This window comes from Vespula pensylvanica, chromosome 2, assembly GCF_014466175.1.
Source record: "Vespula pensylvanica isolate Volc-1 chromosome 2, ASM1446617v1, whole genome shotgun sequence".
Lineage (NCBI taxonomy): Eukaryota > Metazoa > Arthropoda > Insecta > Hymenoptera > Vespidae > Vespula > Vespula pensylvanica.
In genome coordinates, this window is record NC_057686.1 from 4,509,571 (window position 1) to 4,521,422 (window position 11,852).

General features: G+C 33.9%; 1 protein-coding gene across 4 annotated transcripts in view; it reads right to left on the bottom strand.

The window, feature by feature from the left end:
- LOC122626848 (calpain-C) overlaps positions 1 to 7,936 on the bottom strand; it is a 25,396-nt gene extending 17,460 nt beyond the window's left edge. Inside the window, exons 1-2 of one of the 4 annotated variants that reach the window (XM_043807290.1) lie at positions 7,738 to 7,936; positions 7,293 to 7,408 (exon numbers count right to left, since the gene is read on the bottom strand). In XM_043807290.1, coding sequence (XP_043663225.1) covers positions 7,293 to 7,301 — 9 coding nt within the window. In that variant the 5' untranslated portion in view covers positions 7,302 to 7,408; positions 7,738 to 7,936. Of the gene's footprint in view, positions 1 to 7,292; positions 7,414 to 7,653 lie in introns of all 4 variants that reach the window. The other 3 variants (XM_043807289.1, XM_043807288.1, XM_043807291.1) reach the window with 3 other exon arrangements.
- Positions 7,937 to 11,852: the final 3,916 nt, after the last annotated feature.

Genomic DNA, 11,852 nt, shown 5'->3' on the forward strand with positions numbered 1-11,852 from the left:
CAGTGTTTTTAACAGTAAATTTGTTTAAAGTATTCTTTAGTCAAGCTCAAGGAGTTAATTAAAAAGTTTATTCGCGTAGTATCGTAAAAGTTAGTTTCGCCAATGACTATTTCGTTGTCGAACGGATGTATATAATTGTAGGGCGATGACTAATCGAATACTTTCTATACTCAGCATGGAATAGTTTTATGCTTCGTACACACACATGCGCATGTATATATACAAATATATATATATTCATACACCGAGAAATAGCCTCGAGACCTTTGTTCGATAGTAAAAGAAAAAGATAGATAGATAGAGAGAGAGAGAGAGAGAGAGAGAGAGAGAGAGAGAGAGAGAGAGAGAAATAGAGATAGATAGATAGATTGAGAGAGATACAAAGGAATATAAGGGATTCGTGAAAATTTGAAGGAGAAAACAAATACATATCTAGGAAAAAGATAGTTTTCGCGTATTATGGAAATACACCATCTCTTTTGTTTATAGTTTGTCATTATTAGTTCTCGAGCATGACGTCGGAACGTTCTCGATGCTCATTGAGTTTGAATGGAAAGGTTTTATCTTCGTTGTGCACGCTGAAAGGCCTTGTTACCTTCACTTTAGCCTACAAAACGACGAAGGCCAAACATTGGATCATGCCTCCGACGTTGCTCGTTAGTTCCTATCAAACTCGGTTTGTACATTTTTTTTATCAATTTTCAGTTTCGTTCGAAAAATTTTATTTTATCACGAAAGAATATTACTCAATGCGCGATTGAAAGTGAACGCTTTTTATGTCTCGCCGTCTATCTAGAGAAATTTAATAAATTAGATTAGAAATTGTAATTAACGAGGTTTATGTAATTAAAATAAAAAGAAAAATATATGATCGTAACATCTACGTGCTTTATTATATACGTAAGAAGATCAAGGCCATGAAATTATCAAGATATATTATATTTATTTATACATTATAACACGGATTATCTTGAACCAATGAACTCTGACCCTAATATACAATACTTATATCCTTCATTTTTTCGCCCTATTTTCTTTTTCCTTTATCTATAAAGGCATATACCAAGATTAGATCGTGGTTAAAGCACACCTATCGTATTTGTATCGTTTCACAGGATAGAAAATGAGGTCTACGAATAGCATGACGGTTTACTTGAAATTTACTACGTAACACCCACGCTTCAACTGAATCTATTTAACCCTTAATTATACAGCAACGAATAGACTTAGACGTAACTGCGGTAGTATGTCGGGAAGACGATCAATCATGGCGATCCTCTATCATGCAATTCTCAATTCTCAATGTATGTATGTATGTATCTTTCTTCTTCTCGTTGTAGAAATTAAATCGTGAATAATAACAGCGAACAAATAGCTTTTCTCGCGCTTGAATCTCGAGGATTACTAATTAACAGACTCGAAGAGAGACGTTTACCACGTTAACTAACGGGATATAACGACTAGACTAGACTCTTGAACAAGCCCTTTGCGTCGTCTCATATTATGCGAGTGCAATCGAGTGATGCTTCAAAGGCGACTTTGCGATCACCTCTCTCAAGTTCCTTATTCGAAGATGGCTCGCGCGTGTCAGTAATGATCATCGCGTGTAACGCATCCGATACTTGCACCTACCTATCTATGTACACACTATATTCTCAATATTACGTGTACTTAGAAGATTTATCTCTTCGTATGAACTTTACTCTTTACTTTACTACTACGCCGATTATATCAATTAGGGATATAATTAATTAATTAATTGTTATATACAAGGTAAGGATAATAATCGATAAAACATTTTGTTAAAAATTGACTCCATAGGTTTTTTCATATAAAAAAAGAAAATTATTATTAATTTACGAAAGTCGATCATAACTACACGACATGGTCCAGAATCGACTGGTGCACCGAGCCGAATGGCGAGACGAGAAAATCACTATGATTTAAATTATGAATAAATCGTCGAACCGAGTTCGTTCCACTCGTTAGAGACACTTTCTCTGACTATTCTCTTGTGAACGTAGCTTTAGGTGCACGGGACATCATTTTCTCTCTCTCTCTTTCTTTTTTATTATAGTCGTCGTAAGACAAATGCGATTTGAAACGGGAACGTAGTATGTCGTTCGTGTAATCGTCCTTAGAAAACAGGATTATAAAAACCATATTAAGTAATAGGCGATTAGCGTCGTGTTTCTATAATATCTACGCATTTCCTGTTTTTAAAGAAGTCTAATCGATTTTATGATAGAATCGATAATAATAGCTAAATTTTTAGAATATTAAAATGATCAAATTTTAAAGATGATTATGAAAGTAGTCGAAATAAAAAATAAAGGGAAATTGAACGCATCTCTTATATCTAATTTAGTTACGTTAATTTATATCATAATAATGTAAAAGTATTATAAAAATATATATATATATATATGTATATAATTCGAATCACTTTGATAATCGCTAGCTCAATTGCAATTGTTGAACATTTTTCGATCATTTCCGTACTCGTTTTAATTCTTACGTCAAATATACTTGCCCATTTGTTTCCAAGTAATAAGGTATAAGTATAGTTGAAGATTCCTTCGCATGATAATGAAGCAACTTGTAAGCTGTAGCTCGTGCTCCCACTCCTTCTGCGAATACCGGAAATTTGTGCAAGCGTCTTAACGTTATCGCTCGGATGATCGAGACGTGTGACTCTCTTCGTCTCTTTCTTGTCTCTTTGTATACACGTATGTATACACACGTACAAAAACGTGCTTCGTTTTTTAAGATGCGCGATGCAGATTCATTTGGACGTCGATAAAACACGAAAGGAAAGAGCATTCTAAGTGTTCTTCGAGCGAGAGTACCTTTCAACCCTGAAAATATCTTGATAGAAGGCCTCTAAACTATGGACTATTCATCAATATGCTTAAGAAGAAGAGAAGAGAGAAGAAATGCGTCGATGATATTTCGTTCCTTCCTATACGGAAAGCTTATCATCAAAATGTCAGTTTCAGGACATAGAAACTGAGAAATTTACAACCTGAGTAAAAAGCTGAAAAATTAATATATAAATAATAACAATTTCTATTATATATAGTAGAAACTAACTATAATTAAATATTTGTTTCTTCTTAAATTGGACTTATACTAATCGTAAAAACCATTAAAAGAGTGTTAAACATTATAGCAAAACACACGGATTTCATGTAAAAATTATATCGAATATAATTATTTATAAATCCTTGATATAATTAAAACACTACCGAAACAATCAGTTTAATTTTTGTTTCTGTTTGCACGGAGAAACGCTTTCAATATCTTTTGCAAATAAAAATATGTATGTGTATTCAGGAAACATGTAAAAAGCTTTACAGTAGATAATATCGTAAAATACGTATTTAAGACATCATAGTTTGGTAATAAACTCTTTCAATGTAATTCAAGATCGAAGATAAAAAAACCTTTACATGGACCTAATTAATAATTTTCAAAGAGAGTTTGTACGTTATTAATATTTCTCTAAAGTGAGTTTATCGTGCCGTTTAATCGTAAGATTTGATTTCATAACTAGAGCCGAGTGGTAAAAGCTGGCACAATACGGTTCTTCGATCTGAACGGGACCGGAACAACGTCGGATAAGCGTGAAGTCGGTTAACGCAGAATTTAATTATAAAAGTAGGTATAACGACACACGTACCTTTTACTCTAGCTTTTCATTATCTTTTTTTAATTGTTTTTATATTGACTCATTGCATATCACGAAATGTTACAAACGGATAGATATGCGTTTTCCTTGACAACAGAATTATGCATTTTTAAATAATTAAAAAAAAAAAAAAATGAAAGGAATTCAATCAGTTTTCTTAACGTTCAATTGCTTTATTTAATTAATTTTTTAATATTAATTTCTTGTATTCAGACTAACTTTCTAATCAACGAACGTCGATTCGGTAATTTGTGTTTCTCTTTATATATATATTGTTTTTTTTTTCTAAGATGATCATGACCAAGGTTGATGCATTTTCATAACCATGTTTGAACCTTCGTGATGCATCCTGGAACGGTTCGTTCCTAGACTTTACGATCCAGCTCTGCGCTTCTCGAGTAATCGTAGATGAAGATAGTTTCGGAAGATGCGAAGTCTGTAAAATTGCAAATTTCTAGGTAAGACCTGTAAACTTTTCGTGGAAGTTAACGTTTTGTTTGGAAGATTTTTCCTTTGAAATATCACCGTTGAAGAATTGATGTGAGAAGAAGAAGAAGAAGGAAAAGAAGAAAAGGAAGAAGAAGAAGAAGATGAAGGAGAAGAAGAAGAAGATGAAGGAGAAGAAGAAGAAGAAGAAGAAGAAGAAGGGATCTCTGCCAATGTCCTTGAGTTCTTCTTGAGTTCATCGTATCTCTTTTCTCCTCCTCCATCTTTCTTTACTGTCTAACCAACTATGATACCTTGAATCGAACGTCATTCATGCGAGAAACTTTTTGGAAGAAGTATTCTACTATCGTTATTTCTTTTTGTTTATACGTAATGTGACTTTTAGCTCTCGTCAAAATATTTTAACCTATTACTAATTAAATAAGAGCTTAGAAGATGTTATCATTTATACCGTATGTCATGTATACATTTATACTATATATAGATGTTGTTATTATATACATTATTACTGTATATAATATTACTTTATATGATATATGAACATTCTATATATCTTTATGATCATATAAAATTAATTATTAATAATAAAAAACTATATAAACGATATTTTAATATCATCGTTAGCAACTCTCGATCTCGTTCAATACAACAGTACTTAATTTTTTTTAATCATAAATTTCACTTTGACGGTGAAAATAATATGCTTTCTATGAAAATCGACAGAATGGATCAATTTGAAGGAACGAAGAAGAAGAAGAAGAAAAAGGAGAAGAAGAAGAAGAAGAAGAAGAAGAAGTAGAAGAAGAAGAAGAAGAGGAAGAAGAAAATGAAAGAAGCTGGCCTCTTATTGGTCCGTATAAACGCGCATTGCTGTTCGTGCCTTCGTAATTTGTGTGTTTCGAGGTCGCAGAGAGAAGAAGAAGACCCGGTTTCGTGAAGGCGGAGGAGAGCTTTACGCGAGGTAGAAACGCGTCGGTCGACTTCGATGTTCCTCGACCATATCGAGGAACGTGTAAAAACGCGTACGTCAAGAGTGCAGGTGCTTCTATTTCTCGCTATTCGTTAGAACTCGATCAGCTATTACTATAGCAAATCGTCACTTAATTCTTCAAATAAATGAAAGAAACATTTACGAATGACTTTGACAACCAACTATGAATGTTTTTAATTCTTCCTACGTTTTAATTTATTTTTATTTATTTCGTGTATCTTCAATAAATCATAAATCAAATCTAATGATCATATTCAATTGATTAGTATGACGGTTATGTCACATTTGTTTCAAAGAAGTAATTAAAGTTACGATTGCAGATTGATAAAGATTATTATCTTTATATATATAGTATGTCCGGTTTATATGTGATTATTTTGTTAATTGTAATTATTAAACATGAAAAAAATGATTTAGAAGAATATAATATGATGTTAAAAGGAACATATCGCAGTGATAATTATTTCACTTTGAGATAACCTCGGAGAGTTCTGGCGAAAGTCATGGGTAAATTTTTAAATGGAATCCTATATTCTTTATTACACATTTTTATGATCTTCACAGCTCTCCAGGGTTATCGCAAACTCAAATAATTATCATTATAGTGTGTCCCCTTTTGACACTATACAATATTCGGAAATATTTTTTGCATTTTAATATTTAAGGAAATTATCGGATGTATACATTTGAACCGGATATACTATATATACATAATTGTTTTAAAATTAGATAACATAATGGGTCGATTAAAATGGCATATCTTGTATTTAGAATTTCTTTGGTCTTTTAATTTAGTCCATGCAATTCAATGACGTATATAGTCGATCTCATAGGTTCTTATATCCGATTAACAGTAAAGTTCACGTTCTAATGCAGATATATACAAACTACATATGTGATCGCTTAATCGAAAGTAAAAATGTTTTCGAGATCGTTCATAGTAATACATGTATTATCTTTCAAAGCTGACATTTAAAAGATTAACGTGTTCATAAAATGTTTTACGATTGAAATTTCGATTTTCTATAGAATTCGAAATTATCAGATATTACAATATGACTAACGACAACTCTTCCGAAGAGGATTACGTAAGGTGAAAACGATCGAGACTTACGTACAATACATGTAGGTATATACATGTAGGAATATTGTACATTCGAAAGAGACGAATTATAATAACGTGATTTCTGAATAGTAAAAAGGACTTCTTACGTTCGACAAGATAAAGAGAAGAGACTGCTACCAAGCGTAGCGAAGTCTTCAAGCGTGATATAATCCTCCTACGTTTTGCCAAGATCGTGCAGGCATAATCCTAGCAATTAATTGCGCTTTAATTTCGCGCAATTATCCTTTCTGTTTATTTATAAGGATAAGTACCTTAGCATTTCAATCGGAAGACATTTACGTTGTTATTTATTCCTTGAATATTAATTTTAATTTTTTCCTATTTCCTTGTTTTAATTAAATAATAAAATAATCGTTCTTATCGTTGCTCTTTTTAATTCTTTCTTATCGATGAATTAATCACGATACAATTTTCTTTTGGTTTTTCTTTTTCCCTTACTTCATCCATCGTAACTTTTTCTCTTGAATTATACATACAAGGTACAAACATACATATGCACGTAGAACGGCATCGTCTTGCACCGTCTTACTTGCGATGAAAGTGTCTGCATCAGTCGGCCATTGTCGAAGATCGAGCGTGCTCGATTTCGTTTGTCTTTTACTTTCATGATTTTCACGTACTTAGTTCCCTCGGTGTTACATTCCGCGAGTTCAAATGCTTTTCGTTTCACCGGCTAGATTCGGAACGTGAGCGAGCTCCGCGGGGACTTTCACGGAAAGAAATCATTCTGGTCGCATAGCAAGCACCGGCACACCTTACTAGAAATTCCGTAGTAAGCGCGAATCAGCCAAGTTGAGGGATATTGCTAGATAAACAAATCAGTTTGAGCCAAATACGTTTTCTACTTTCGTGATTTTCAATCTCAACCCGATTGAATCGACAATTTCATTCTTAAAATTACCATATTTACACGTAAATTATACAAATTAGGAATTTTCTAGTAAGGAAGGAAACAAATTAATTAGATCGAAGACAAACGTCTATTTACAATGAAATAATAAATAGAAAGATAAACATAGCGATATGAATGAACTTACGTTAACCATCCGTAGCCACGATTCTGTTTCTTCCTCGACGATATCACCCCCTCCAAGAGGAGGACTTTATCTTCGTATTCCTCGTTCGAGCTCCGTTCGATCCTTTCACTTTATCACTGTTCTTCTTAACGACAAAGAGAAGAGAGAGAGAGAGAGAGAAAAACGAAAAGCGAAGAATATGAAACGAAGAAGAAGTAAAAGGAAGAGAGAGAGAAAGAGAAAGAGAGAGAGAGAGAGGGAGAGAGAGAGAGAGAGAGAGAGAAGAAGAGAGAGAAAGAGCGAGAGAGAAATAAAGAGGGAGAAAAAAAGAGAGTGCTTTGTATTATCCTCTTGAAAAAAACACAGGTCAAAGAAAGCTCACCGTAAAATTTGAATTTGTAAGTTTTCTTTCACAAAAGATTAAAAAATAACTTGGTAGGATGTCGGCACGCGATTTCGCACTCACCGATGAAGGAGTGCGAGTCGACTAGAGGACGTGGACTGGCACTCACTGATCCAAAGCCGATCAGAACCCTCCTCCTCTTCTTCCTTCACCTCCTTCACCAACTTCTCCTCCTCCTCCTCTTTCTCTTCGTCGTAGTCGTTGTCGAAGTCGAAGTCGAGCCAACCTTCCTACTCCTTTGCCGTTCTTCCAGCTACTGCCTCCTATCCTCTCTCTTTTTCCCTCCCTCTCTAACTCACAAACACCTTGCTTGCTTCCTCCTCCATAATAGCGTTCACTACTCGCATTCGCACCGAAGCTTTTCCTCGCTTAAAGGGACGCGCGTTTCCACCGTGTAATTCAATATACCTAGCGAGATTATTTATATCGCGATTAGTTACTGTCACCTTCGTTTCTCCGTTCTTTTTTTTCTATTATAGTAACGATAACTTTTTCATATTTACACGGACGCATCGTCAACTATAATTTATATGAAGATATTGCTTATCGGATAAAACGATGTTTTTGTATGATTGATCTATAGGAATTCGTTGTCGTTGAATATATTTTCGTTTTAATGAATTTTCTTTAAAATGAATCATTAGATTGCGTAATCGGGAGATAATAGAGTACTTTGTTTCGAATAAGAATTTTTAATCGTATCTGGAGAGTACGCAAGGTCAAGGTACGATGATCCTCGAAGAACTGTGGCTATGAATTAATGTAAAAAGAAAACGCGATCGTGGAAACAATAGAAGCAGACATTCGTCATTTCGATTATTTGCAATGACGTTAGGTATTTTATTCTTTGATATCAATGACAAATTGTATGAGAGTGCAAAATTCACTGGATTGTAGATGAAAATTGTAATGAAGAAAGAGAAGAAGAAGGAGAGAAGTTTCTGGACTCGTTCTATACACGAAGCCATGTTTTTTCTTGGTAAAAGTCTCTAACCATTAACTTCGTTAAAAAAATTCATTTGCAATTCATATCGATCCGAGATCAATAACTGATTACTTTGAAAACAAGTTGTAGAATAGATGTTTAGTACATTGTAAATGCAATAATTATTGAAACGTATATATACTTATGTTATCTAAAATCTTACACAAATTAAATATTATACTTTAAAAGTGATTGATGTTTTGTTAAGAGAGAATATTTTACATTCAACATGCTATACATCAATATTTAAAATTAAGGGGAATTATAAATATTATGCATTTATATAAAAGTAGTTAAAATTGGAGAAAGAAGTAAGAAAAAAGAGACAATACTTGCAACTACATTTACAAGATGCATCTGCAATATCGAGAACAATTGCATTCATAAGACAATATTAATAACAATATTTTTAAAAATATTTTTTACAATAAAATAACAAATGTTAAATATTTCTTTGTAAAATAATAAAGTGTAAGTAAATATAATAAAATTAGTAGAACTTAATTATTTTCATTTTTAAATTTATTTCATTTTCTTGAATATTTTGAGCGTATCACATGGTGGTAAAATAGTGCACTGCTGTTATCAACATTCTTGCTCGATCGAGTAAACAGGAATCTATTGGTTTGGCGATCGGTAAAATAAAAATTTATTATTCTCAATCGATAAAAACTGTAATCTATTATTATCAAAGTTTCTTGATCGATAAAGCACTGCCATGGTACAATTCACTGTTCTTTGCCCAATCAATAAAACAGTGCTTTTATATCGGCTTCAATATACTTGTCTGGTAGAAACAGAAAAATTACATTTACCGAGTTTTTATACTCGATCGATGAAGAAGCACTCTAAACGGACATTACCGATACACTTGATATATCTTCATCAATGATTTTCGATATGATAGATGCATAAAATGCATGTGGTTGCAAGTATCGTCACTCTTTCTACACTTTGGATATAGTACAAAGACGATGTTTCAGAACACGAGATGTCAGCACCCAATAGAATTAGTTTATTTTTCAAATTTAATTTCAGTTTTATAAATATATAATATTTTATGATAAGATTAATTAAATTATAATATTTTATAATTTAATTATAATTAAACAAGATTATAATACATACACAAACATACGTACTACTTAAAAGTTACATTTAAAATAAGATTTTTTATAATCAGAAAGTATAGTTATTGGATTCATTATTAATTAATTCAATCCATTCAATTATAAAATAAAAAAAGAATAAAATACTCAAATACAAATACATACGTATACTTATATGCATAGGTGACACAAGAGACGATGTTATGAGAGAAAGACAAAAGAAGAATAACTTTTGTAGTCTGTGGTCTACGTGGCATTTTTGGGACCCGAACGACTAACCGCGGTTTATCATCTCAGATTTCCATCTGGCCCACGCACGTCTCTCTCCTGTAATATTATATTTCTTGATACTGCGAGTAAGAGTTTGGATGCATTTTTGTGTTCGTCCCGTGAAAAATGAAAATTGAAAATAATAGCTAAATGAGTAACAAATCGAACGTAGGTTTTTCTGATAGATCATTTAAAAAGAAGAAAAAAAAAAGAAACAGAAAAAAATAAAGAAATATGTACGATTCACAAACTTAAGATGGGATATAAACTCGTCGATAAAATATCTAATTGTAGGTACTTACATACAAGACATTTTAATGATACGATCAAGCTCATTATTCCTCGAATATTCATTGGCGAGTCGGCAAAATCTGTCGACGCGACGAAAATTCAAATTTCTTTTTTAAAAATGGAACGGCTAACGGTACGGGAAGAATTTTTAGCGAGATCGGTGTAGTAGAAGTCGGGAGGGCCACCGAAGAGGAACCGTTTCCTTCCATCTTCTCTCTCTCTCTCTCTCTCTCTCTCTCTCTCTCTCTCTCTCTCTCTCTCTCTCTCTCTCTCTCTCTTACTTCTTCTTAACTCCTCTCCTGCCCTCCAAAAGTTCTCACAGCGGCGTCGATCGTAACACGCCGTCGTCCAGTATCGAGGTAGACCTTTACGATCGGTCAACGCGTTGCTTCTCATTAAGGTATAATTTATTCGAATGGCGATAAGGGGGTGGTGGAGGCGAGCAGGGTTGGGGGGAGAGGTTGGAAGGAAGAGAAGAGTCGATATTCCTGGTCTCCGACGGTGCTTCGCGGCTTCACGCTTCTTCTTCTTCGTGTCGTGGGATCTTTAGAGAGAAAGAGAGAGAGAGAGAGAGAGAGAGAGAGAGAGAGAGAGAGAGAGAGAGAGAGAGAAAGAGAGATAGAGATAGAGAGAAAATCGTGCTCGCCAACATTCTCGCTTCGATCGTCGTGAGAGATAAGAAAGTCCGATCCGGACCGAAAATCCACAGGACGCGATAATTCGAACCGATCTTTTCGTTATATCCTTCTATCTTTTTCTCGTCCTACTTTCACCTCCTTACACCCCCGCAGTTCGTGATATTTTTACTTAATAATCTTTTAATTTCTCTCTTTTTTTTTTTAGTGTCATCCTTTTAAGCGTGTCGTAATATCTATCCAACTCATTTCCGTTCTTTAATCTATCAATTGTGCAGGTATATCAATATAAAAAGATGTATCTACGTTGAGTAAGAAAACTTGAAAGATTATACAACATAATCGTCAAACAATGTTAACAGATTAAAAATGTCGTAAATTCTTTCGAATTTCTCTACCGAATCTGAGATCGTTGTAAGATCGTTCTCAGGTAGTACGAAGGTACTTTGTTAACAAGATGAAAGACAAAACAGAAAGAGAAAAATAGAAAGAGAGAGAGAGAAAGAGAGAGAGAGAGAGAGAGAGAGAGAGAGAGAGAGAGAGAGAGAGAAATGTAAACTTCGAAAACAGTTATACTCTCGCACGTTCCAACGACCCTTATTTATGTCGCGTAACTTGCGATTCGCTTCTTGTCCCTGTACTTTCTCGCCCTTTTTTCCTTCTCGCTTCTTTTTTTTACATTTCTTTTCTCTACTTCTTCTTTACCGAGAGAAAGAGAGAGAGAGAGAGAGAGAGAAAGAGAGAGAGAACGACAGTGTTCCTTTACGGCGGCGTATATCAATGGATTCTGCCCTGAAGGAGAAATGTAAAAGAGAGAAAGAGAGAGAAAGAGAAAAAGGGAGAAAAAGAGACAGAGAGAGAGAGAGAGAGAGAGAGAGAGAGAGAGAG